The following is a 26863-nucleotide window of genomic DNA, read 5'->3' on the forward strand; positions in this document are numbered from 1 at the left end:
CTTGGGGTTAAATGTCATCCAATCCTGGTGTTTACTTCACAATCTATCACTTATTTTTGGAGACTTGGTTTGTTCAAATGAACACTGGAAATTGCTCCTGCTGTTGCTGCAAATAAACTTTATATTTTCTGCAACGTTATCAAAGGGAATTTGAAACGCTTGATCAGAGAACATCGCAGGTAATTTAAGTATTTGTTTCGGAAGAAGTGACTGCTACCAAAGCATCATTTTATGGTGCATTACCCTTCATGTATTTTTAAAATTTGACCACTTTTGCATAGCTGGTGCATGCGTTATGAAGCAAAGCACAATTTTTTTCAATACAATTAAAAGGCTTCAAAAACGTAACTTAAACATTGAGAAGAAAAACCAAAGTCAAATAGCAAACAGTTGACAGACAGCTGACCCCACCAGAGTGATGATCGATCCAGGTAAATGTGATGGACTGTGTCTGTGAGATAGCTGAGGATCTTCAGGTACCAAGATTCTAAATGTTAGATGGGCCAAACACCATGGATGGGTTCTGTTTTCTAAAATGTATAACCCAATACTTGTTGTTGTATCCATTCATATTTAATGTAAGTCTGATACTGTAGCCCTCAAGTAAACTTTATGGTTTTAATCTGTCTTTTATCAATTTGAAGTAAAAATCTGGTGGTCACCAATAAACTCAATATTTTCTTTTGCACCATCATTTCCTCCCATGCTAATTATTTGCATCCGGGCTGCAGTTGGTCTGAGTGTCACTTGTGAATTACTTACATGTAGTAGCTGTTTCTCTCACGGTCCTGTCTGGGTGCTCCTATCATACTTTGTAGATAGTTGTTGTAATTGTCTGCCTTTTATATTATAATAATATGTATTACCGTACATTATATTATTATAATATTTAGTGCCTAGACAATATGTCAGTGTGTCATAATAATACCTAGAATATCTGAATACAATGACAGTATGCTACTTAGATATAGTATTTAAAATAAAAGGACAAACCAAAAAGAAAAGAAGTGCTTGTCAACATTTTCATTTACTTCAAGTCATTTTTTATTTACTTGACTCAAACACTAATGTCTAGCACATATCAGTGATGCGCCTCATGCTCATGAACCTTGTGCCACTCATGCCAAAGTTCTGGAAGTTCCTGTACTCTCCAGGCCTCATGTACATCATCCTGCCTCTGTAGTTGGGCTGCTCGTACATCAGCCAGTGGCCGTCCATGACGTTGCAGGACATGCAGTCAGACATGCGGTAGCGGTCCATGATGGACTCACAGTCGTCCATCAGCTCGTTCATCTGACCTCCAAAGTTCTCCCTCTCGTAGATCTTCATCCTGAACTGGCCTCTGTGCTGTAATACCATTAAGAAAAAAATGTTATTACAGCCGTGACCATCCCTGAATTCTGAAACCTATCAATGCAAACAACTCTAAATCAAAAATATAGAAAGAGCTGTTGATGAGTTCTCTTACAGGGGGAATCATTCTGCAGGATCTGATGGAGTCAAACATCATTCCCATGCTCATCAGGCGCTGCATATCATTATATTCTCCCCTCCTGATGAAATACTGGTTTCCCATGTAGTTAGGACGCTCATAGACCATGAAGCAGCCACTCTCCACCCTGCAGGAGTGGCACTTGCTCAGGTAGGAGGACATGTCAGAGCAGTCGCTCATGCACTCATAGGAGCGACCCTGGAAGTTCCTCTCCTCGTAGAAGATAATCTGAAATAAAGACAGAGGATAGCATCTTCATTGAGAAGTCCACTGTAAAATGGCAACAAGGTTTTTTTTAAATGTTACTTATTAGATACTTCAATAAGAAAATGTTGTATTACCTTGCCCATGATTGTTTTTTTAGGTTGTTCCCAGTTGATGGTTGAACTTGCTTTGTCAAATCCATGATTCTGCTGCCTTTTTATACAAAAGCACAGGGCCCATGATGTTGTTATTCAAATTGGCAAAGCTGATGAATTAGCAGTACGACTTTTGCTGAATAGGGCCTATAAATGTGTGACAATGGCTCTCCATCCATACAATTCTGGCATCAGCCATCTGTATTGTCTTTCATAAGCACAACCTTTGTTTGCCTATAGTTCTCAGTTAGAAGGTTCTCTGTAAATGGTCTGATCATCACTGATGTAAGGTGCACAACAGCGGGTCCTATCTCTTAACTCCTATCTGTTAACTTCATAACAGACCTCTGAAACTGTCCAAATAGTGAGTATAAACTAAACTACTAAGCAGACTGTCCACTAACTTATAACTATCTTATTTTTAAATTCTGTCTCCATGCATGCAAATCAAAATACATTCATTAAGTCTGACTAAAATCCGCATGATGAAATATTGAGTGAGTGTCATGTAGGCCTAGTTTGTGGTATAAATGGTCAATAATCAAATGAATCTTTCAATATGAATTTATATTGGAAATACAGTATATGGCACAAAAAGTTCATCCAGATTATTTTAAATCAAAATACAAACTGTGACAACAGTAAGAATGAAAAAACATAGCAGCTATATGTTGTTTGTTTGCAACTGTGATTCTGCTTCATTAAGAGTGCAGTTAATCTTCTAAATCGCTCGTGTTTTTTGAAAAAAAAACTTAAGTGTGCAGCAGCTGCACACAAAGAAGGTAAATAAATGACTCCAAGTGTTATAATGTTATTAATTAAGTAGATAAATGAAAAATGAAAAAAAGATCCCTTTAAAATAGGTCAGTTTGAAATATAACTTTTGAATGGTGTTTGAACATATTTGGTGTTCTTTTTGAACACATACAGAGCTTTGACAGAAATCTCTAACACTGAGAAATACAAGTAAACAAGTTCTAAATGTATGAGTCAATAAACATTTTCAGAAGTGTTCCACAATCAGTATTTGGTGGAATAACCCTGGTTTTGTACTACAGTTGTGATGTGCTGTGGCATGATTATTGATGTTTTATTAATAAGCTGATGGTGGAGACAGAATATCACATAGGAATGACCTGAAATCTGTGTACGAGGGCATAAAGTCAAGGCTGGGGCGGGTCACACCTTATACTCTCAGCTACTCTCACTGCACAAAATCTTATTTTATTAATCTTCTTACAGCCTGACATAATAGCCCCCCACAGCTATACACCATTATTCTGTCAACTCCTGTACCCTCCTTTTTCTTTGACTCATCCTTTGCTTTTCTGGATCCACTTGGGCTCTCCCCTGTGGGAGAGATGGGTGCAATTTTCTATTTTATCTGAATTAATCCGGTCTTCCAAATCCGCTATGGTACATGCATATTTTACATATACTACTCACCATTTAACAGTACTAGTACTTTTCTGTTTTTATACTTTACAGTACCAGGGGTTTTGCATGCATATGAGCATGTGTCATGACCCCCTGGTGCCGATTTCTACCTTATACAAATGATTGATTTTCCATCTAGCATTCTGGGAAATATGGTTTAGTTAATTGGAATAGGTATGACCTGCATAACTGTAAGTCAAAGCAAAACTGTTACAAAGCCTGAGATATCTTCTGCAGACTAAACCAACTATAATAACATAGTTGTCCAGCTTACCTTCTTACCTGGACTGCTTCCCTTACTACCTGCACAAACTGCTGCTCCAGGAGAGAGACTCTTAATAATAGGACTGTGCTTTATGATTCTCTGTATCTCTATCTCTCTCCCTCTCTCTATCTTGTCTCTGTCTTATTATTTCCTAATACATGAGTGTTTGTGTTTACTGCTTTGCATGTCTTTTATTTTACCTTTTTATGATCCCACTGGAAGTTCCCATTGCACACCCAGCCATTCCTGGATAGGAACTTCCTCGAGAGCTTTGTGCAGGGTTGGGAATTTCCTTGGTGTAGTGGGTCTGTAAAGCCATTTGAGGCATTGTATGTGATATTGGGCTATAAAAATAAAGTTGACTTGACTTGACTTGACTTGACAGTGTTTGTGCAATGTTTCTGGACAAAGACATAAAAAGCTGCAAAGTAACTGCAGACTACCTGGCAGCACCTGCTCATGTATAAATTCGAATTTATTGGGCCTTATATGTATTATATGTGTCAATTATTACTTAAGTTTATGCAGTGGTGACATTTATGCAAGTTTATGTCATGAATCCCTTTGAAATTGTTCTCTTTTTAATATTTTACCGTGTGAGAGGAGTTGGCACTCATGTGTGGGGGTTTTTATTTAATTTTTTGCTCATTCCCAGAGGGTGCTTCTTTGAGCTCAGTCACATTATATATTTTTAGTGAAATGTCTTTAATTACCAACCTCAGCCCAAAATTATCTTATTTTAACCAAAGCATCTCATTAAAGTTGTTGTAAGCATTCCCCCTTGAAGAGTACTATAAAAATCCCCACTGTATCTTTTCTGACAATTGAAGAAAACACATTCACAAAGGTCAAAAATTCAACATCTTTAATAAACTAAAAGTTTGATATGTACAATAAGGTTTGGCTTAATGGCTAAAAGTCAGTGACTCTCCTGAAGGAGCCAATGATGGCGCATGTAGCGCACCAGTCACGGTACCTCCTGTACTCCCCAGGTCTCAGAAGGTACTGTCTGCCTCTGAAGTTGGGATACTCATAGAAGATCCAGTAGCCATTCATAAGATTACAAGAGTAGACATGGCGATGATGGAAACGGTCAGACACACATGGACAGTCATCCATGAACTCCATCATGTGACCACTGAAGTCAGGTTTCTCATAGATACGCAATCTGTATGAGCCACGGTACTGTGGGACCAAATAGGAAAAAAAGAATCAAGCAAAAGTTAAAATTGGACACATGATCAAGAAACATTCCAATTACAGAATCTTAACTGTCTAAATCAGTTACTCTGAGGTTTTTAGGACAGACTCAAAAACAAGAGATAAAAGATTGAAGGAGAAGAGCTCAGTCCCCTCATGTTTATGGTTTTTCAGAATGGCCTACCGCTGGAATCATCCTGCATGAACGGATACAGCTACTAAAGCCCATCCATCTCTGGTAGTCAGTGTACTCTCCTCTCCTCATGAAGTACTGGTGGCCCATGTAATTTGGTCGTTCATAGATCATGAAGCAGCCGCTCTCCACCCTGATGGAGTTGCAGCGGCTGAAGTACGAGTGAAGGTCTGTGCAGTCGTTGCCGCACTCATAGCTCCGACCTTGGAAATTCTTGTCCTCGTAAAAGATGATCTGATAGGAATAAAAGTTCAAGCTGTAGATGCAGGGGGACCAAATTGAGGTACTAAGTTCCACATAACAATTCTGACGGTGGTGGCACACTTCATTTCATTTGACAAACAGTACTCACCTTACCCATGGTCCTCGTTGAAGAGGTTGCCAATGTTTTCAGGGCTTTTTATACTACCCCTTCACAAACAAAGTATTGTTATTCAAATTCTGCCATGGTTGTAATTGAAGGGCACTGGCACATGTTAACCTTTTTGTTGAAGCACAACATTGGGGCAGAAATATGGATTTGTATTTGAAAAAGGAAAAATAATTAACTGGTTTGGTGTTTTGACTTGCATAGACAAAGGAAAGGACTAGTATTGTATCCACCCATCCAGTGGACAATAGCTGCAGAACAACATGGAACAGCCTTTTCCCATTAAATATGTTGTGTAACAGAGCAGAAAGCCATTCACTCTCTCTATTTGTTCACTTTAGGAAACCCGCTGTACACAATAACTAAACTATACTATACTGCTGCACTCAATGTATTAAACAATTTATACTTTAGTATACACTGTTATGGCGTACTGTTATCTCTATACGAAAATGTTACCATATGTGGTATTGATGTCAGTGTTGAAGCCTGCTTTGTCAGTGACACCCTGGTGTTTTGTTACAGTGACATCATAGACTACAAGTTCCATGGTCATATTGAACTCTCACCCTACTTATACTGTCTTTGTCTACATAAAACGAAATTCAAGTACTTTTCAGATGGGAAAAACTGACCAAAAGACAGATAAAAGCACACATAAATAAAAATCTAGCAAATTGAATTAAACTAAATATGATGAACAATATGAATACATAATAATTTCAGATGTTACACATATACTTCTGATCTGTTTTGTCTTATATTCTAAATTATATCTACCTGTTATCCTGACAGTTTCAACCTAACCCGGCAGTGATTGGGTGGGAGGCACGGTGCACCCTGGGTAGGTGGCCGCCGGAGCTATGGCAGGGCCATATCAACAATTACAGCTGTCTGTCATTGAATAACATTTTAAGGCACATTTATTGAATAATTTTTAAGTTTATTCTTAAACCCCAAATGTGATAGTTATAAGTTACTCAAGTGCAAGAGATGTGAAAACACTACCTGTTACTTTGGTCTCTCTCTTTGTGTGTTTGTATATTTGCTATTGGTATATATTTACTTTTTCCAGGTAGGTTGTTGTGGTTGAACAGATCCACTCCACTCCTTCTAGTTTATCTGATTTTTAATGTTGATTGCCTGTAACACACAGATTTTTGCTTTAAACCAATCATATGGATAAATCCAGGGTGGCATGGGTGCTGAGCCAGGTCATTCCTGTGTGGAGTTTGCATGTTCTCTCAGCAACCCTGAAGGGCTAGGTAGGTGGTGGTGTAAGGATTATATTTAACCAGTCTCTCTACCTTGCCACCAAAAGATGCGCTAGCACAGACTTCTTGTCTTTCGAGCTATTAATTCCTAACCCAGCACCCGCTAAGGCAGGCAATCAAATTTCCTTCTGTACTGTAGTCATCTACTGTCTTCCTGCCCTTACACTAAATTCTTAGATGAAGTCTGCACTTTTACTACAGACATGGTGTCAACATCATAATACTGGATGACTTTAATTTTCATTTCGAGAATCGAAACGAATCACTTACTAAAGCTTTCTCCACCCACATTGACTCTGTGGGTTTCTCCCAATATGTCCAAGAGTCAACCCACAGAGGTGGTCATACACTTGACTTAATACTGGCACTACTATGCTGTCGCTCATTTACAAAGGTATATGCTCTCATATAGACAGGTGTAAGTTCGCACAAAGGCTACCACCTCTCATTCACATAGGTATGATCGCACGTAGTGATACGTGCACACTTTCACCAATATGTGTGCCTCTAGTTTAAATGTAGGATGTTTCTCATTTGTGTGTGTGAGAGGTGTGTTTATAGGTATGTGTGTGTGGTTTCAGTGGTGCGTGTATGAATGTATCATGGATTTTGTCCTAGATGACACTTCATAGAGGAGATATATGGATACAACAATCTATGAGGGGCCGTGTAGGACTTCATAATGAGACTGGGATTGAAGAGCTAAAGTAAGCTCTCTTTATTAGCTAAAACTCCTTCAGACCACAACAACGTAACAAAACCCAGAAGCAATAAAATACACACCTTCACAAGGTATACCACACCCAGAAGGAAAAGCTAAGGTGTGTGGGAAATAGAGTAAATCTAACATGATGCATTTATACTGACAAAGCCGCTGTGAGTTATGACACCCAAACAAATTAAGTTACTTCAGTTACACCAGAAGGTGGAAGCAAAGAGCGTGAAAAGGTCTTTCAGCCAAAGGGTGAAAGTTCTGTGTATTTTGATCTTTCTGCAGGCTTAATTTGTAATTGGCAATCCCAATGACATAGCTGATTCGTCAAATTCTGTTTGTGATAATCACTTTTATTATTGTCTCAATCACTCAATCACTTTACATCTATTGGAATGAATCATGATAGATAAAGTATATCATTTTGAATAACTCTGGAATGAGCCTGAATGAAACTTCTAACCCTTCAGGTGACCAGCTCTCTTCACTTCGTCACTTCAGTTACTGTAACCTGCTAAACATGCTGGTATTGTAGGATTAATGTTCCACTTTGCATGAAACTAAGGTATAATTTTGAAATGACTTAATAGAATGAAAAGCAACATTTAATATGCTTAAAAAATGTTTTCGCATTCATTCATACAATACAGGCACAGTGTTTGTGCAGTATCTCATACATTAACAAAACTGTTGATTGGCCTTGCATGTGCCCTTTCCAAAATCCCCATACAGCAGTGGGATCCTCATTTTAATGGTCTATAATGCGTCTGATGGAGCCAACCCTTACGTTCCTGCTGCCCCATTCGTTAAATCTCTTGTACTCTCCAGGCCTGACCAGGTACATCCTGCCCCGGTACTTTGGTTGGTCATAGAGGAGCCAATTACTATACCTCACATTGCAGGAGAAGACATTATAAATGTGGAAGCAGTCCATGATGCTGGAGCAGTCGTCCAACAAATCCATCATGTGACCTCCAAATAGTCGCTCATACAGGCACATTTTGAAGGATCCAGGCTCCTGGTTTTGAATGGGGTGGAGAATCATTTAGCAAGGAACCAACAGTGATTTTAATCTTTTTCTTCCTGCATACATGGTCACCTCTTTAACCCTAATATAATAGATAATCGTACATGACGTTATGTCATGAATAAATGGATTAATTGAATATGTAGTGAGTACTCAGGCATAAACCAGGTTATGAGAGGAAAAAGGTGATGGCCACCAACAATCAAGCCTCACCCTAACTGAGAAGCATAGCAGAGGCAGCATCATGATTTGGTGTTGCTTTGCTGCATCAGGGACTGGACAGCTTAGAATCAGCTCAGAATCAGCTCAGAATCATTGCGGGAAGAATAAATTCAAAATTGAGTCGTGGAATCTTAATTACTAACGGGACAGTGTCAGAGCAGGAGTCTGTCACCTTAACCAGTTGGATGATGCAACAAGACAATGGCCCAAAAGACTCAAGTAAAAACAGACTTGTTAAAAAAGAACAAATGTAATGCTTTAGTAGGGTATTTAGTAGGGAATTCGGGAGACTTGTAAACACAAAAAATAGCATTGATATTGTGCAGCTCTGGTCAAAACAGAACCATTGGGGCCAATACTATTCAGTATTAAACAATGCATATCAAACTGATGTGTTTGGAGCTTGCTGACGGGATGATGCGACAGGAGCAAACCGAGTCACTGACACCCATCCACTGATGGTAGTCAGGATAGTCTCCTCTCCCCAGGTGTCCTGTGTAGTTTGGATTCTCATAGATCATGAAGCACCCACTCTCCACCCTAATGGAGTGGCAATGGCTGAAGTTGCCCATCAGATCTGCACAGTCATTCCTGAAATCAAAGTGTTGCCCAGCAAAGTTCTTTTCCTCAAAGAAGATAATCTGAGCATAGAAAAAAGTAGGTTTAGTAGATGAATAGCAGCTCTCAAGGCATCCATCCATTTTGAACACTTTTAATTCAATGTGAAAAAGAATAAAAGAAGATAACGTTAATGAGTAAAATTTGGTTTATCTTACAATAATATGGAGTACATGATAACAACATGAACAGCAAATTTTTAACCCTCGTGCTTTCAGGGAACTGTGTAATGTTTACCTTTCCCATGTTAGCTTGTATGCCTTGTAGGCCCCCCCCCCCCCCCCCCCCTCCGTAGACAAGAATATTTTCTCGCCCACCGCATGATTTTAAATGTACATACAATTCCACATCTGTGTAGAAATGTGAACTGAACTGACTCACTATCTGTGGATAACTCCAAAAAAGTCTTTATTTATAAGTCTTGAAGGCAAGTTTAACTCTGCCTGGACAGTTACAATTTGCTTTCACTGACAACAATACAGGAGAGAAATAATAATAATTAATAATAATGTGCTTGCAATATGGAGAGAAATTAAAGAGAAATTATAACAAATAAGAGAAGTAAAAGGCAAAATATTCAAAGACATTTTCAGGAATAACACGCAGCATTTACTGAAAAGTACAAAGCAGGAAATGAATGTAAAATGGTGATTTGATACTGCTGTGGAAAACTGGCGAGAGCAAATTGATCAAGAAGAGGGATTTGAGAATATAGTACGGCACGGAAAGCCACTCAGAGACAGAGATTACATGAAAGAATCATTTACTAAAATATCGGAGAATCTATCCTCAGAAAATCACCTTTGTTAAACACTAATCTGACACTGATGTGGAAACGCTGATGTGGAAACGCTGCATTTTAGTGGCGGGATGCCGTCACTTCGCGTGTCACAAAATCGACATGCGTTGTGGGAAATGTAGTTAAAAGCTCTTTGCTCTCGCGGGCCACATAAAATGACGTGGCGGGTCAGATTCGGCCCTCGGGCCTTGAGTTTGACACCTGTGGTTTATGGTGAAAGTGAATTGCAGACTCTGCATGTGTCATTCATATTGTAATAGCAGCAATGCACAACTCTGTTGTGTTTTGGCGCTACATAAATTGAATTGAATTGAATTGAATTAAATTAAATTAAATTAAATTAAATTAAATTAAATTAAATTAAATTAAATTAAATTAAATTAAATTAAATTAAATTAAATTAAATTGAATTGAATTGAATTGAATTGAATTGAATTGAATTGAATTGAATTGAATTGAATCAAACGGATGCTATAATGAACTATAATGAAATGCATTCAAGCTTTCACAACTAAGTCCAGTTACCTGACACGAATCTTCATGACAATTTAGCTCCCCTTCATGTGATTTAGTTGTAAAACTGACTTCTAAAGATCCACATCTTATTTTATTAGTTCTAATCTGTGAAATTGTGTCCTTTCAACAGTTTTGTTGGCATATGAATAGACAGAGTATAGTGAGAGGTGGATGAGCAGAGAGGCCTTTCATTTAGCTTGATAATGGATAACACTTGAGTCTTGCTGTCATTGTACGTGTCAGTGTTTTCAGGATTTTATTTAAGCCTCTGAAGAGAATAAAGATGTCAGGCCAAGAGCTCATCATATCCACAAAGGAAAAAAAACCTTCCAATTGCAGAGAGCAAGAACAAAAATGAAAACACCTGAGCACTGACACCATTTTATTCAGTGTGTGGAACAAGGCAAAGAGCAGACATTTCACAAGGATTGTTCGTCTGTCTTTAGAGATCCATGATGCGCCTGATGGAGCCAATCTTGGAGTTCATGCTGCTCCAGTCCTTGTAGCTTCTGTACTCCCCAGGCCTCAGGTACCAGTGGCGCCCCTTGTAGTTCGGCTGCTCGAACATCAGCCAGTGACCATCCATCACATTGCAGGAGTTGAAGCTGGACAAGCGAAAACGGTCCACGAGGTTCGGGCAGTCGTCCATCAGCTCCATCATACGACCTCCCATGTCAAAATGCTCGTACAGCCTCATCCTGAAGTTTCCACTGTGCTGAAACATGCAGGGAAGGTCATAAAGTTACATAAGGCTTAGCAAACATCCTTCAATAGGGAATAAGTGAACTATTTTTCACTTATACCCCAAATGTGTCCACAAATTCAATTGTAGTGAAGAGACATTTTACGTGTCTCTTCACTACATTCTACACTTCAACTTGCTGGTGCTTTTCAGAGTTTTGTTTATAAATTATAAATTAATTATGGTATTATTTTGTGCTTTTCTTTAAATCTTAAGTCAGGCTTCCACTATATCTGACTGATCGAGATTAATGAGGATGGTGGAAATACTGTTCACAAGTGATAGTAAAAAAACGCCCCCAATCATTCCTTTACCTATTCACACCCTGTGATTAAAAACCCAAAATCCCTTATCTCTTATTTAAAGAGATAAGGGATATTCATCTCTTATTAATAATAACCAGTGCTTACAAGCCCTCCAAAACTCTCTCATCATCAGAGACTGGTCAGTTAACATTGAAACTTTACCATGGGGATCATGCGACAGGACCTGACACAGTCAGTCATTCCAGCCATGCTCATGTAGTCAGAGTACTCTCCTCTCCTCATGAAGTACTGGGATCCCATGTAGCTTGCACGGTCATAGATCATGAACATGCCACTCTCCACTCGGATGGAGCGGCAGTTGTTAAACATGGAGTGCAGGTCAGCACAGTCACTCATGCACTCATGATGACGGCCCCCAAAGTTTCTGTCCTCGTAGAAGATGATCTGATAGAGTGAAGAAGCAAAATAAGTCATCCATTTTTATAATCTGCATGTTATCTCACTAATCCAAAAACAGCTTGTGTACATTACTTTGAGATGGACACTGCCTTGTTAAATGGGTTTGAACACAGACCTTTCCCATGGTGGCTGCTGTTGTTGCTGGTTGAGCTGCTTGCTGTGCTTCTACCTTTAAAGCAGAGTTCCTCTTTATACACAGCACACTACTCTATGGGTGCAGGTGCAGCCATACTGTAAGTGTTGTTATTCAAATGAGGCGTGGAGTCAGCAGAGACTCTACAGGACTCCTCCGGCTCCTCTTTCTAAACTCACTAGTCAGTTTCCAGCAAGAGCCACTGTCAGTAGAAAGATCAATGCTAATGTTGAGCTGGTTCTGATATGTAATGTTTACAAAAATTGGATGGGTTAAATATCTTTACAGTAGATTCATGGCTAGATTAATGTTTACATACAAACTATATGCATAGCAATAATATGTAGCTATTATCAGAAATGGATGATGTAAGTATATAAACTCCATTATTAGTATTGCTGGTAGATGTGATGAACAGACTGAACAGGCTGGAACAAGTCTACAGCACCTAGGACAGGCTTATGGTGGAAGCCTCTGATGTCCTATCATCTCCCGAGAATCTCAAACAGTGGTACGGAGAAGACCCCACATGTTCCCTCTGCTGCCCTACAACAGAAAACTAAAACACATCCGCCCCCCCACCATACTGGAGATAAGCTTGGAAAGAAAGGGGTGGATCCCTTCGTTACCCACTGGACTATGGACTAACTGACAGGAAGACCCCAGTTTTTCTCTGAGTCGGTGGTGCGTAGTACCAGTGGTCCGCAGGGTAGTCCTGGCTCCCTTCCTGTTCACGTTGTACAGGGCAGACTTTCGGTACAGTTCTGCTCTGTGAGTCCTGCCACTATCAGAAATACTGATAGTCGACTACAAATTTTAGGCATACTTGACTCTTGCCCATGATGTCATGCTGAGAAGAATGAAGAAGGCAGCTTTTAAGTTTGCCAAGCAGACTGAGCGTGACATACAGTTGGAAATATCGAAGGATGAAGAGACCTCTCGGCTCAGCAACCTGCAGCCGATCCAACAAGAAGACGTCCATCCAGAACCCCTTACAGGTGAAATAAATACAGGTGAGGACTTCAATGAATTGAAGATGCTTAAAGCGTTTGTGCAGGTGCGAAAGACTAAGTGAAGGAAGTGTGGCTCCTTGTCATGAGTGGTACTGCCGATGACGAAGCAAGGAATCTGTGGCTAGCACCCATAACAAGCTACCCAACCAACCCAATCAGAAACACTATGAAAGGCTTGTAACTCAAAGAAATGGATGACGAAGATGCTGCGCTCAGTAGAGGCTGTGCAAGGGCAACTTGAGCTGAAGGGCCTCGTGGTGCCAAAGAGGTATGTAAAAGCTCTGAGAATGGTACAAAGCGGGGAAGGGGTGACGTTACGTTTGCAACAATAACAGTGGAAGCCATGGTTCATGAACTGGATGCAAAGGGAAAAGAATGGGACCTGAAACATCAGTTCTATGAAGAAAAGAGAAAGAAGGAATCCAATCATAAAGTTAAGTAATAAAACTCAATAATAAAATGAAGACTATTTTGGGCTAATTGTCACAAAATGTAGAATGTCTGGAACAAGATGGAGAGAAGTTATCTTTATATTCATTACATTACATTACGGGCATTTGGCAGACGCTTTTATCCAGCGACTTACATTACATTACCACCCTACGCAGAGGGGGGAGCAATTGAGGGTTCGGTGCCTTGCTCAGGGGCACCTTGGCAGGGACTCGAACCGGCGACCCTCCAGTTCCCAAGCGGAAGCGCTACCCACTGAGCTACTGAAACTGTGCTGAAAACTTGAACAGAGTGAGAAGAAGGAAATGAAGGGGTAAGGGAGCTCCATAATTTTGCGGCAGCTGCTCTAAACATACCACTGAGACCTGGATCTGGAACATACAGGAGCACAAGGCCAGAAGATCTCAAGTCTCTGATGTGATACAGGGACAGAAGGGCAGAAATGTCTTTTTAATGTAAGTGAAAGAGGATCATTGAGGTGGATGGTTATGAGGGTTTAACATTCAGGACAGAGAAACAAAGAATGGTGTCGAGTTTGAAAAAAATCCAAAGTTGGCTAAAACTGTATTCAACTACTTGACTTGATATAAACAGGCTTTAGTACTTCTGATAGCACAAACAATACAATACAATTTAACCAGTTCATGGTATGTTGTTTGCTGTAATGGGTCTGCTAATTCTGCAGCTAATGGCACAAGCAATCCAAGACATTTAAAATTACTCTACCTCCCCTTTGGGTATTGCTATACAGAAGGCACTAGGGAGGGCCATTAAAGAGGAATATGTTATAATGTAACAGTCCCTTACCTTACTACTCACCCTGCACAGAGTGATGGATCCGGTCTTCTATGGTAAAAAAGCATGACTAGCACCCTATATAAACCTCACCGAAAGGGTTAGTGGATTTGATATAAATTATCGGGGGATGCTGGCATCATTGGCAAATGATTTGATCCCTGCTATGCAAATTACTGACCCTCTGTGCCCTTTCATGATTATTGACATCAGTGACGTACATTAAGTGGATTAATTCAGTCATCAGACAACCTTTAACAATGTGATAGAGATAAGACAATGAGTATGCTGACCTACTGGGTAGAAAAACAATATCCGTATAAAACCATTGATAAGCCATAACAACCACCATCACCTTTATTATTATCACTTTACTAATGGCAACAAAACCACAAGAAATAACACTGAAAGCTCAAATCATTGTTGGAGATGCATTAAGCAGGCTGAAATCATCACAGAGACAAAAGCTACAGTATCCAAAGACTTTAGCAACTTAAGCGTCAGTTGTGCATGGACTCTTGTGAACCCTTGTAGTTGCCAGTTCTTTTCTCCTAGCACTCACTGCTGTCCTACATTTGAGACAGAAGGGGGTGGTCAAGTCCAACATAAATTGCTTACTTGCAATAGGCGGCATTAGAGGCCTTTCATTCATAGTGTAGTTCTTCATAGATTTTTATTACATTTCCATTTCCTTCCAAGTCTTTGCAAGGCTGAAAATGGTGATTGACAACTGCTGCACAGATTTGGATGTTCTGTCTACTCACACTGAGGAAAGACCGAGATGCAACAGAAACTTTCAGTCCAGCAGGGATGCAAGCCTTTGCCCTCTCAGAAAACCATCTTTCCAACTTTTGACCTAAGAGAGATTTTTATGTGATTTGACACCATTTTTCTAAAATTTAAAGATTTGCTTTTGTCCATAGAATAACCTTTTTCGATCTCCATGCTGTCTTGGTGACACATGGATCTCTAGGAATTTTCTATAAGACAGCGGCCCATGACAATGACAGATGTTTTGGGTCATATAGCATAGGAAAACACTTTCTTAGATACAGTGAACACATTTGTATCTAACTAAGTTATTACTTCATGTAGAGTAGCTATTAATAATTTCATTTGTTCCCTGGAACATTGTTCTTGTAAGTGATCGCCTTTATGTCTCAAAAATGCTCCAATGTACAAAAAAAACAATGCCTTGTGTGGTCATAATTTTACTACAAATTATTCAATTATTCAACTCAGTGGCTTTTCACATAATGGTTGTAATACATTTTGTATGTGGTGGATTGATTATGGGTATCACACACTTACTTTGCTTCTTGGAGTGGCGTACAGCGTTTTAAGAGCCAAGCATGGCAAATGGTGATGGTGATGATGGTAAGATAGAGTGAAGGGGTAGACAACTGGGCTCTTGGGTTAACATTGACAAACATGTAGAATAAAAAGAATGCATACATAATGAAGAAGACACAAAAACACAACCATTATTAATACAAATGAGTACGAAATAATCATATAAGTGCATGCTATCCATATTTCATTCATTTTTTTATTTCACATAGGCCTTATTTATTAATTTTAGGGGATACTGCATGTTACATTGTACCTTGGAGTGCTGGTTGTGGTATGATGCAGGTGGTTTGCACATATACAGTGCAAAGATTTCCTCCACAGGCAGGGTATTCTAAAGCAGGAAAAGATTGAAAGAAACCAGCAAAGCAACATAATTATTAGACTATATCATTGCAATTTGGCCAGGCCTCAAAACAAACAGAACAAAGCTTTAGGGCATTTACACAAGTTAGATAAGTTAGTATCCACTCTGGTCAACCAGAATTTCATTTGAGTTTTTTGTTGATATCCTTAATGGTGAAAACACTTGCACAACTGACACTGGGCTATGTCGTAACTTCCAGGAGATGGCTTAAGTTCTCAAAAGTGTATCTGACGTCTCAAGAGTCAGTGACTCCGGCTTTGGGTCATTTTTCCATGAATGTGTATGGTTTTGTGTACAGTCCAGCGGTTAGGATTAGGGTCAGCTAAGATTATAGTTACACAATTGTTTACAAAACCTGAATTATGCTTCCTGAGATCTGAAATATTAAATAAATCAATTTGGAGAACTTTAGGGAAAAAAACATAAGCAAACTCAACCTCTTCACCCTCCGCCCCACAACCTCTCAAGTCTTGCTCTTTGCTCAGGCCTCATTTAATGGTTGGTTCAGACCACAGGATTGAACAAACACTACATACTGTTTGTGTATAAAGTAAGATATACTTAATATGATTACCCCAGCAAAGGATGATAAGATCCTAGCCTCCCGCTCTAAGTGGCTCGGATACTGAGCACTGCCTAAACCACTTGTTGCTCCACTGTGGAAGAAATGAAAAGTGATGTTGTGGTGTCAGAATCTCTGCTTTCAAAAAGAACTATGGGTCAGATTATCCCTTCTATTATTCTTCTATATTATGTTAACGTTTAGTGTGTCCCACAGGAATGGAGAGCCAAAAGACAAGCTGCTTACGTGATGTCTCTGTCAAGCACATCCGGTCCCTCTTCTTTGTCCAACCACCAAAGGGTAACACTATTGGCAAGGTCTCGGTGAGCCTAGGACCCACACACCCACACAGTTGAACTTATATTTAATGGGTTTTTAAAAATATTTTAAGATGGATAAATCAATATCCAATCGGGCATAAATAGGGATGTGTTGTACCAGGTCATTCCACCAGGAGGACCCCTTCCCCTTAGGATCAAAGTCATTTTCTCTCAATTTCTGCCCAATGTATTCATCACTGCTCAAAAAAAACACATACAGGAGTTAGCATTTATGCACACACTCTATTTCCATAACATGCCTGAAATGATTGTTTTTTAACACACTCGCAGAAGGACCTCAACATCTCTTCTCAATCGCCTTGCCTCCATTTCCAGAAAGGATGACTTCCACCTACAACTCATTTAGAGGAAATGACAAAATTCTGAATCTTTCCCACAATTCTTTCCAAATAAATCCCCTTTCACAAGTACAGTGACTTCACTTACTGTACAAACTGAACTCATCAATTTTTCATCAATCAGAGGACAACTGTAATGTCTTCACGTCTAAACATGTAAATACTGTGCAAGGCAATAACTCTAACACGGGAAAAGTACATTTCCAAATAAAAAGTATGAAGTAACACAATAACAGAATCCATCATCGTCTCCTGTAAAATAACATCTTTAATGGAACAGAACAAAACTTTAAAGTAAACAGCTGGCACATTAAAAATAAACACAGTCTGACAAATTCTGTACTCACCAAGCTCACACTACTTCTATTTACACTGTAATTCAAAATTCAAAACACAGCCGGCTAAAATTATGCAACACTACCCACGGCAGCAGTTCCCATATACAGCGCTGTGGGATTGAGAGAACAGACTTCTGCCTCGACTGAATAATTTATGCCCAACCCCCTGTCAATCACAAGACACCAATAAGAAACCAGCAGGACAGTGGAACAGAACATAATTGTCATGTAAAAAAGGGTACAACCACACACAGAAAACCTTTCAGTTCCAGACAGCGAACATTAATATCTGTAACTTTATGTTGATACGATACTAAAACAGTTAAAAGCAAATCAGTCCCCCGGATTTGTCTTGACTGCGGGTTTCTTTTTTCTCTTCTTCTTGCCGTCCTTGTATACTGGAGAGCTCAGAAAACAGGTGTCTGTAAACTTATCTCCTCGCCTCATTTTGCTGGAATGAATTAGAAAACAAAACAATTTCAAAAATGACAAGCATGTGCAACATTCCGATTATACACTTTCAATTTTAACTACATAAAAGCTTTTAAATTATGATCAATAATGAAAAAATAGTCCTGACCTGTTGAGGGACGGCTCCTTGTAACTGACTGCAACATTACGACTCCTTCTTTGCCTTGTATTGTTAATTCCTGTTGTCGCAATGGTGTTGGTCAGAGATGTTAAGACTCTCCCGGCTGTAACACGCAAAATAAACGACAAAAAAAAATCATTTTTGACAAGGACACAAATATTTCCCCACCAAATGCATAGAAAGAAATCACTGCAAATTTCTAAAATACTATTATATTACAGATATTGGTTATACAATCATTCATACCAACATAAAGGTGGAATCTGTAATGATTAATACATTAAGAGTTCTGAGCTAAGTGTTTTTTCTACAGACAAATTCTCGCCCAACTGGATTTTCTGCCATTTAAATTTTTTGCCTCTCTTCCTGCAATTTTATCTGAATCGGAACAAAAGTTTGAGTGTAAACAACTTGTGGCGTAGCATCTTCTTGAGTGTATTAGTTCACTATGGAGAACTTGATTGTGTGATTTCAGTTGCACCTGTCTGCTTGCCAATATCTTCTCTTCAGTAAAAGCATATATTTACACTCCTGTTAACTGGCTGTCAAATCATTTTACATTTTTCACTGTATGCCAAATATAACAAGGTGAAACAAATTCATAAATTCTGTAACAGATCATTTGTCATCATTGCTTGCATAGCTTTAATAAGCTTTAATAAGCTTTGTTTAAAAGAAACAATATGTAGAAAGAGATAACGGACCCGGAGAGGCTTCAGATTGGAGAGTAGCCGACTCTTCAATATCTGCTTCCCAGCTTGACGTCACTGTCTTCGGATGAGAGAGGCAGCGTTCCCCCTCAGTATCAGCAGTGGGGTCTTCCGTGACAATCCATGGTTGTATCTCCTCAGTCAGCAGGTCTCCCAGATTCTGATGAACCGGTTGACCACTGGTGTCCACTGTCTGACTGTGGGTGATTGACAAATAAGATGCCCTCTTTCTAGGTTTCTGTCTAGCAACGACAAACGTCTGCCTTGATGGTCTTGTAGTTTCAGTGGCTACATGTAGCTTTGATGCCTCTCTATGCTGATTTGGATTCTGGTCATCCACCCTGGGCTCTGAAATGGTGGCTTCTGAACCATATAAATGATCAAAGGTTTCATCCTTATCAGTGACGTCAGAGTGTGCAAACATTAGAGAAACATCTTCCTGTTCTCCATTTTTCTTAGAATCAACCATGCATGTACCAAAGACAGGTAAGTCATCAGCGAAGTCATGACGAAACTCTTGAAAGGGAAACTTGAAGGGGGCAATAAACTCCTTCACCTTCATGTCTTTCTTCTTCTTGGATCTGCCAATGTGCTCTTTTCTGATCTTTTTAGGTTTTATGAACTCTGTAGTTGTAGTGCAGCCTTGATCCAGAGGCTGCATGTTCTCGCAGGAATTGCTATTCAGTTCTTGATAATGTCCGTGTTCTTGTGTGGCCATCCGAGGACGCTTGTAGGAGCTTTGTGCAGGGTATACTGTGGCTGGCAGGCTATGCCCACTTAGTTCAGAAAGCTGCATCACAGCACTCGCATCTCTGATGGTTGCCAGTTCCTCTGCCACAAATTTAGAATTCATATTAGGAATAAAGATGTGCTCTGCTGTGTCCAATTCTGACAATGATGTGCAACTATCCCCGTTCACTGAGATGACATCAAGGCAGCGAGATCTAGGCCTTCCTTCAGGATTTGAAGCCATTATTTGGCTTTGAGGTTTGTTGCTGGAAATAGAGTCCAGTACCTGTGACTCTGGATGTGGGACCGTATCACCTGCTAAAACTTGGAAGTCTTCAAGTTGTTGTCGGCTTTGGCACGCTTTGAATGTTTTCCTTCTCTGTACTAGTTTGTTATCATGGTTGTCCAACCCATGTTCCAGACTTCTGGAAGAAGTGATGAAAGTTTTCTTTGAGATGTCTCGGTTTGTCACTGAAACTGAAGAAACCCTGCTGCCTTCGGTCTCACACGTTGCATCTTTTTTGTTGGATGGACATTCTATTTCTTTTGCTGTGGAAAACTGAGTTTCAGGATCTCTGGAATATTCATCATGGTCTGGTACGACCACATCACCGCACTCTGAGTGGGACTTGCCGTGATTGCGTAGTTTGAAATTGACCTTTGCCATTTTCTGTTTCTTAGCCACACAGTTGATGGATTTTGGAGTGCGAAAGTTAACATGAGTCAGTTTTCCAGAGGGACTTGTTTTTTTGGCCTTGGTTTCCACAGTGACTATCTCAGCAGTATTACTTAGAGTCATCTCCATTGTAGTGTTCAGAAGCACCGTTTTCTCTTGTGTGTTACCATGCTCTGGTTTAACTTTAACTGCCATGGCTAAGACATTACCATCAGAAACAGATGGCTTTGAATTGTTTGATGTGGCAGAACCTGAGGACTTAGGATGTAGGATTAAGTTAATATCAGATATGCCCTCTACTTCATCTCTCATGCTGCTAGACTGGTGGGGTGATCCATTCTGCAGAGCCTGTGAATACTGGTTTGAAAGTCTTTTATCGGTATCTATATTCTCTGCGGACAAAAGAAAGAAAATGTCACAAAACACACATTCAGACATGGACATGGATAGAATTAACAGTATTCAGCCACCAAATAATTTAGAAGATGTTTACATGGTGTTTGAAAAAGGTATCTATAGCCTTAATCGGACGATTACGTGCACATACAGTATACTGACGAACTTAACATTATAAACCCCAATAAAAGGATTTATTGCAGATTAGATTGAGTGTATTTGCCCATACCTGTGGAAATGTTAATGAACTTGTTAGGTCTGGTGTGGATACTCGTAGCAGCTGTGTTTTCAGGTGCGTCTACTTTTACGATTTCTGTTGGCATTCCCAAGTTCGCTGATAGTTCTGTCTGATGAAGCAACCGATATGCACGGCTAAAGGTGGTAGAGGACAGAAAGATGTAATATAGATAAGAGAATAGATGAAGAACCAAGCAAATGATCAGTTCTTAAGTACCAGTGTTATACAGTTTACAGTTGAATATATACATGAAATATCTGTTTACCTTTTCTTCTTAGGTTTGTCACTTCTGTAGCAGAATTCTTCTTGATTCTCCTGCTCCTCAAACAGCTCAGGCAGACTCTGAGGGTAAGAAGTGCAGTCACTATGTCAGATCCACTGTCATCACAGTAGGGGGTGGGATTGAATTGTATATAATAGTTATCTAATTTCCATATGATTACACCATATCATTTTCATCCTGAATCATCATGGTTCACTGATCTCATGTCTAAATGAATAATGAGTCAACCTTAAGTGGAACATTCTCAGATCTGAGATAATTCTGAATATATACTGCATTTTTGGGACAAAACAAAACAGCTGACTAAATGAGACCGCTCAGTTTATTGTTAGGTCTGCAATAGAGGTGTTGTGTTTCTGACTGTGTGGTGGGCTTTGTTTTTGCTTAAGCTCAATCATTAACTTTTCTGTAAAGTAACTCTTTTGTTTCACATTACTGACCGATGACGTCCAGGTGGAAAACTACAGTTTCCCATGACATATGACACAATGTCTTATTAATATAATTATTGTTGTGATTATTATTGCGTTAAAAGAAATAAAGCCAGGCTCTTACCGCTTCATGGTCTGGGTTTGTTGTATATGCTCTCACTGCCTCTTATCACTACGATACCAATAATGCCCAAATTCACATATCCATCTCACTGAATGACTAATATCTGAATACAAGTAGATTGAAGACATTGATGACTGATGTGCCACAATGTCCTCCAGTTAAACAAAGATAAAAAACTTAACTAATTGTATTTGGTTCCAAAGAGGAATGATGAAATGTCATTGATCAGCTTGAATTACAAGTAGTAAGAAAGCAGAGCACATCGCTCCGGCCCTCAGATCACTGCGCTGGCTTCTTGCGTGTCACAGGACCGATATTAAAATACTCTCTATGGTTCATAAAGCTCTGCATGGCCTAGGCCCGAAATGCATCTCTGAAATGATTCTGTTGTAAGGCCTTCCAGATCCCTCAGGTCCTCTGGTTCTAGTCTGCTTTCTGTTCCCAGAGTCAGAACAAAGCACGGTGAGGTAGCCTTTGATTTAACTGTGGAACAAATGTGGAACAAACCTCCAGGAGATCCCAACTCTTTTAAAACCAGCCTCAAAGCATTTCTTTTTACGAGCTTTTCAATTAAACCAAATCAAATGTCTGCACTATCGATTATTTTACATTATTTTGATTATAATTTTTAAATGTTGCATTTTTGTTGGTTTTGTTAAATGTTTAAATGCATCTTTTCTTGAGTAAAGCACTTTGTAATGCGTAAGTGTTTGTACTGCACTACATTACTAAATGTGCCTTGCCTTTTCCTTGCCTTGCCTATCAGAGTAAACGTCAGCGACCACGTCCAAGTGATGCAGAAGGTCACTACGGAGACTTTCCAAGGTGAGGAGCTGTAAAACAACACAGGGAATCAACTCAAAACAGGGTGTACACAGTCCATGTGGTTAGAGCTTTGATATTTTTCAACTGTGCTTAGTATCCTATGGTGATAAGGAAAACAAATAGCTAGGCTTTGCTAACATTGTTATCCCTCCTCCTCGCCATTATGCTGAATTTAAGTTTAGATAATGACTTCATTTTCCTTTAATTCCAAATTCTTCTCTCTCCTATCTCCTCCTTCTGCTGCCTTCAGATCTTGTCCGTTTCTGTCTCCTATGGCAAGTGGACAAATACTAACAAGCACTAAATACTTGTGTTTACTATCCTAAAAATGGACACTATCACCAGTTTAGCTTGGGGAACATATTTCTGAAGCTCTGATTTCAATTCAGTTTATCCATCCTTTTTTATTTTCATTCTCATTATACCTTGTTGATATAAACCAGAATATTACGACCTAAAAGCAAATTAATGCTGACACATCTATGCCTTTGAGGGGAAATCTATGACTGAATATTAATAATGCCACAAAGTAGCACATTTACTATGTGCATCTAACAGGATTGGACTTTAAAGATAAAGTGAGCACACAGTTGGGGATAATCAAGTATTTGATCTCTTGCTGATTTTGAACTGTTGCCCACTGACAAAGAAATGGAGGGCAGCAGGTTTATTTTAACAGTGAGACGGAATACCAAATAAAAAAGACTAGAAAATCAATTTGCATTTAAGTGAGGGAAATAATCTCTGGTGTGGCTATTTCCTCCCAGAATAATATGAAAATGCTGTGTTCTGGTGCATTCTGGGATGAGAATAAACCCCATGGTCACACAATTCAATCCCCACGCAATTTTACTAATGACCTAATGTTCTTTAAATCCATGAAAATATGGAATAAAAAGGCAAATTGTGTAATTGACACCGAATGCAAAATCCCCTAAACCATCAGCTGTCCCAATCACTCTGGCAGTGACTGAAGAGAGTACCGCCACATTCTTTCGTCCACGCATGACAGCGCAACCAGGAAACCAACACGACATAGTAAGAACTTCTCCAGTCATTCACAGTTTGTTAGAATCTAAATAAACACAAACCAGCTTTTTCTACTGCCCCAGTTTGGTATAGGATTTAAATGTGCCCACAAAGAAATTGTTCAAATGGTCTATTTGACTTTTAAAACAGCTAAATTTACCAATAGGTGACAAGGTATGTAAATAAATAACATCTTTAGGATATCAGCTGACCATTTTCCTCTCCTTGTGTCTGCTGGTGGCCAGTTGTAAGTGAAAAGCTGCCAATTTCTTCAACAGGTGCACATTTGCCATCTCCAGCTGTTTACTCTTCTCCTTCTGGGTCTCCAGGGCTTGAGCTAAAGCCTTGTTGTTGGTTTTCAAGGAGACCTTGAAGAAGGAGGAGGTGTCTGGTGAAGTTATAAAGAAAACACTGCAGAATTAATTCATGGCAGGATTGGTACACTTTCGTTTGTATTCGTACCAATAGCACATGACATTTCTGAGCCATAACGCCTGTGCTATTAAGACGCATCAACAAATCACTGTAAACATTTGTAATGACACACTCACTGAGCATCTTATTTTTAATCTTTGATGCAGCAAATGCAGTCTGCTTGGAGCTCCTTGAGGGGATCATTTCCTTTACATGTATTGATACCAGGAGGTGATGAAGAGTTGGTGTGGGTGAAGAAATCCAGGAGCTGAAAGATCAATAAACATCCAGAGATGTGGACTACACTTCAACTCCACATTGTAACTTCACCTGTACTTGCCACCTGACTCTGCTACCCAACCCAACGATCAAAAACTATCAAGTTGGCTTTAAACATCACATATACGGTACTTACATTTATCTGCAAAGATTAATACAACTTTTAAGTTACATTCATATTTTTTACTTACAATAACTATACAAACCATGACCCTGGCCTCAACTTTGGCATAGAGCATGTTGCTACTTGCTGAATTTAGGACTCAAATCAAGACATGTGACGTAAAAAGTATAACCGAGTATATCTTTTGCAACTCTTTGAACAGTTTCACATCATAATGCTGGGATAACCTCTCAGGCCCCACTGGGGAGTGCTATACTACCACGAACGCTGTTTTAATGTCCTTTATAATGTTTCGAGGGCGGCTTTCCAATCAAATTAGTTCAAGAAAAATACTGTTTGTGTCTCGTATATCAGAGACTAAATACGTTATAAGACCAATAGCACTGGACGGAACCAATCGGTATATAGTGCCTTTGTGATTGGGGCATACCCGTTCCTTGACTAACTGTATCAATTGAGAATGAATTTCTGAAGCAAACATTAAAAGTTTTATGAATAACATTACAAACGTAAACCCGGACTGTACTTACGTAATTAAAACGTTTCAATTCTGCCGGTTCCTACTCGCGACAGGTTGTATCTGCTTTGTTAAATACAAGTCAATAAAGTGAACCTCAGTGTTGAGTAACTCACCGGAGTTAGGACACGCCCTTCTCTTGGCACGCCACGCCCCAGCGTAGCAAACGTGCGTTATGATTGGTGCTCTTGGTCGCGCGTGAGTACAAGAGTACTAACAGTAATTTAACTAGTTTGTATCCAGAAAACTTTTACTATCCTTAATTCTGGCTTTCCTTTGTTCTGGACATCATCTTTTTCCCTTTCTCCAGTTGATTACTTAATGCCAACGAGCAACATGGCATTAACTAACACATTAAGATTGTTCTGTCCAGGTATTGTCAAATCTTCACAATCTTATATTTGAGGAAAGGGTGGTGGCTGTGTCAAATCATATACCTATTATTTCATCACAGTCACCCTGTTTGCCAATGCAAAAGTTTGTGGTGGAATAACGTTACAATTATTAGTAAGGTCAATAATATATGATCTAATAATACATGATCGGCCCTGTGAGAGAAATGAGAAGAGGTTGACCTGCATCAACCAGTAGGTTCAGTATGTAGCCACTGTTATAATATTAGTAATATTAATAACATAATTTAAATTATGTTAATTCCTAACGGTTGATGAAGCATATTGACATGAAAGATTATGCACTGTAAAACTTTTCCCCCTCCTTTATATTTCACCAAGATGCTGTACAGTTCATAAGCGGTTAATGTATATTGGTATGTTGAGAAAGAGCCATGTCATGACAAAGCTGTTGTTGCTGGCAGGTTGACCTGGTTAAGGAACTCATCTCTCACATCAAATGGTTGAATTTAGCCTGAGGGCTTTAAGTATAAAGACATACTGCATTTGGTGCATAATAAATCCATTGAGCAACATGCATAGCCTAGATTTCTTATTCATGGCTGTGTAGTCTTATGACTTTTAAATGTTTCACAGATAAAATGTGACGTTGTGTGGTGAAGTAGCGGAAAGAAGCTAGAGCAAATGTGATGTACATTATATACACCATGAAAAAAAAATCACTTTTTCCCCACTCTTTCACTTAAGATCCTCAGTGCTCACAGAGATTTCCCGGGGAGACGTCATCCATGCTTTGGATCGAGTAATATAATGATAACTATATGTCTGTTGTTGATATGTGAAACAATAGAAGAGATAAGTTAATTGAAACACCAAGGAAAATGTCTGTGTTTATGTATGTATGTATCTATGTAGTTAATAGAATGTTGTACCTACATGCTTAGAGAGTTGAGGTTTAGGACAATTTATTCCCCACATCCACATTTGGTTGATCAATGGCTAATCTGACCCAGGTCACATGTTCTCATGGGGTATATCTCTGTTAACTGTATTGCTGTGATTTGCCTGCAGTATTTTATCTACAGTGCACTTTGTTGAATATGTGGATTTCACAAGGAATCACTGGGATCAAGCCCTTACTGCTGAGATGGGACTCCCTTCTCCTACTTCTCCTTGACCTATGACATGGTGATTTGATGGCTTAAACGACATGACCACTACTTGTCATGATCCTGGGTTTCTATGTGTTTATTTCCTGTTTTATTTTGGAATTATCTCCCATTTTGTTTCTCGTCACTTTATGTCATGGCCTTGTATCTTGATTGTGGCTCATTTGGTTCACTTGTTCATATTCCCCTTCATAAATGTGGTTTATCTTTTCAAATATATCAATATGCGCTAGGGTTTAAATGCAGTTTTTAATTGTGTTTTTTTGCATTTTGCTCCCTGTGACAATGCAAATAAATTGGTCTTGAGAATGTGCTCTTTTTTCTCGTTGTGCTCTA

The 26863-nt window shown here is 39.3% G+C and overlaps 6 protein-coding genes across 9 annotated transcripts; all 6 read right to left on the reverse strand.

Moving 5' to 3' along the window:
* Nucleotides 1-1071: 1071 nt before the first annotated feature.
* LOC143004208 (gamma-crystallin M1-like) lies at nucleotides 1072-3872 on the reverse strand. Its single transcript, XM_076155133.1, has 3 exons — nucleotides 3790-3872; nucleotides 1469-1745; nucleotides 1072-1347 (listed from the first exon to the last, which is right to left on the reverse strand). Exons 1-3 carry the CDS (start codon nucleotides 3870-3872, stop codon nucleotides 1072-1074), a joined length of 636 nt encoding a protein of 211 aa, XP_076011248.1.
* Nucleotides 3873-4465: 593 nt separating this feature from the next.
* On the reverse strand, nucleotides 4466-5307 carry LOC143005739 (gamma-crystallin M2-like). Of its 2 annotated transcripts, none has more exons than XM_076157111.1 (3): nucleotides 5299-5307; nucleotides 4941-5180; nucleotides 4466-4738 (listed from the first exon to the last, which is right to left on the reverse strand). In XM_076157111.1, exons 1-3 carry the CDS (start codon nucleotides 5305-5307, stop codon nucleotides 4466-4468), a joined length of 522 nt encoding a protein of 173 aa, XP_076013226.1. The 2 variants fall into 2 exon arrangements, with proteins under 2 accessions (XP_076013226.1, XP_076013216.1); XM_076157101.1 differs by having other exon boundaries at nucleotides 4938-5180.
* Nucleotides 5308-8050: 2743 nt separating this feature from the next.
* On the reverse strand, nucleotides 8051-9415 carry LOC143005845 (gamma-crystallin M2-like). Its single transcript, XM_076157264.1, has 3 exons — nucleotides 9407-9415; nucleotides 8959-9192; nucleotides 8051-8320 (listed from the first exon to the last, which is right to left on the reverse strand). The coding sequence occupies exons 1-3, from the start codon at nucleotides 9413-9415 to the stop codon at nucleotides 8051-8053; spliced, it is 513 nt and encodes a 170-aa protein (XP_076013379.1).
* A 1511-nt stretch (nucleotides 9416-10926) lies between these two features.
* Nucleotides 10927-12075, reverse strand: LOC143005830 (gamma-crystallin S-1-like). 3 transcript variants are annotated; one of them, XM_076157243.1, is made up of 3 exons: nucleotides 12067-12075; nucleotides 11694-11936; nucleotides 10927-11199 (listed from the first exon to the last, which is right to left on the reverse strand). In XM_076157243.1, the coding sequence occupies exons 1-3, from the start codon at nucleotides 12073-12075 to the stop codon at nucleotides 10927-10929; spliced, it is 525 nt and encodes a 174-aa protein (XP_076013358.1). The 3 variants fall into 3 exon arrangements, with proteins under 3 accessions (XP_076013358.1, XP_076013367.1, XP_076013350.1); XM_076157252.1 differs by having other exon boundaries at nucleotides 10927-11194; nucleotides 11689-11936; XM_076157235.1 differs by lacking the exon at nucleotides 12067-12075 and having other exon boundaries at nucleotides 11694-11966.
* Nucleotides 12076-12721: 646 nt separating this feature from the next.
* On the reverse strand, nucleotides 12722-17271 carry c9h2orf80 (chromosome 9 C2orf80 homolog). Its single transcript, XM_076155139.1, is given in 11 exon segments — nucleotides 12722-12811; nucleotides 12911-13075; nucleotides 13904-13918; nucleotides 15107-15198; nucleotides 15654-15705; nucleotides 15708-15752; nucleotides 15949-16027; nucleotides 16626-16715; nucleotides 16868-16950; nucleotides 17060-17138; nucleotides 17231-17271. Coding segments are annotated over 11 exon segments (831 nt in total).
* A 289-nt stretch (nucleotides 17272-17560) lies between these two features.
* sgo2 (shugoshin 2) lies at nucleotides 17561-25078 on the reverse strand. The gene is made up of 9 exons (XM_076155151.1): nucleotides 25019-25078; nucleotides 24223-24353; nucleotides 23884-24059; nucleotides 22561-22650; nucleotides 21245-21321; nucleotides 20971-21113; nucleotides 18935-20737; nucleotides 18219-18333; nucleotides 17561-18089 (listed from the first exon to the last, which is right to left on the reverse strand). Exons 2-9 carry the CDS (start codon nucleotides 24287-24289, stop codon nucleotides 17972-17974), a joined length of 2589 nt encoding a protein of 862 aa, XP_076011266.1. The 5' UTR covers nucleotides 24290-24353; nucleotides 25019-25078; the 3' UTR covers nucleotides 17561-17971.
* Between the last annotated feature and the right edge of the window lie 1785 nt (nucleotides 25079-26863).

This window comes from Genypterus blacodes, unplaced genomic scaffold (genome assembly GCF_046128005.1).
Source record: "Genypterus blacodes isolate CSIRO-AG114 ecotype Tasmania unplaced genomic scaffold, CSIRO-AGI_Gbla_v1 ptg000008l_1, whole genome shotgun sequence".
Taxonomy (NCBI): Eukaryota; Metazoa; Chordata; class Actinopteri; order Ophidiiformes; family Ophidiidae; genus Genypterus; species Genypterus blacodes.

Bases quoted from the DNA above. Each gene is read 5' to 3' on its own strand.
- LOC143005739 (XM_076157101.1), bottom strand. The intron at 4,739-4,937 runs GTAGGCCATTCT...TTGGTCCCACAG, and splicing joins CATGCAGGATGATTCCAGCG to TACCGTGGCTCATACAGATT.
- LOC143005830 (XM_076157235.1), bottom strand. From the start codon at position 11,966: ATGACTTATTTTGCTTCTTCACTCTATCAGATCATCTTCTACGAGGAC. The intron at 11,200-11,693 runs GTAAAGTTTCAA...TGCATGTTTCAG, and splicing joins CCTGTCGCATGATCCCCATG to CACAGTGGAAACTTCAGGAT.
- sgo2 (XM_076155151.1), bottom strand. From the start codon at position 24,289: ATGATCCCCTCAAGGAGCTCCAAGCAGACTGCATTTGCTGCATCAAAG. The intron at 24,060-24,222 runs GTGAGTGTGTCA...TAACTTCACCAG, and splicing joins GATTAAAAATAAGATGCTCA to ACACCTCCTCCTTCTTCAAG. The intron at 22,651-23,883 runs GTCAGCTGATAT...GTTGTTTTACAG, and splicing joins GACACAAGGAGAGGAAAATG to CTCCTCACCTTGGAAAGTCT.
- LOC143005845 (XM_076157264.1), bottom strand. The intron at 8,321-8,958 runs GCAAGCTCCAAA...ATTCAAAACCAG, and splicing joins CCTGTCGCATCATCCCGTCA to GAGCCTGGATCCTTCAAAAT.
- LOC143004208 (XM_076155133.1), bottom strand. From the start codon at position 3,872: ATGGCTTTACAGACCCACTACACCAAGGAAATTCCCAACCCTGCACAA. The intron at 1,746-3,789 runs GTGTGCAATGGG...TTCTCAATGAAG, and splicing joins TCCTATCCAGGAATGGCTGG to ATGCTATCCTCTGTCTTTAT. The intron at 1,348-1,468 runs GTAAGAGAACTC...ATGGTATTACAG, and splicing joins CCTGCAGAATGATTCCCCCT to CACAGAGGCCAGTTCAGGAT.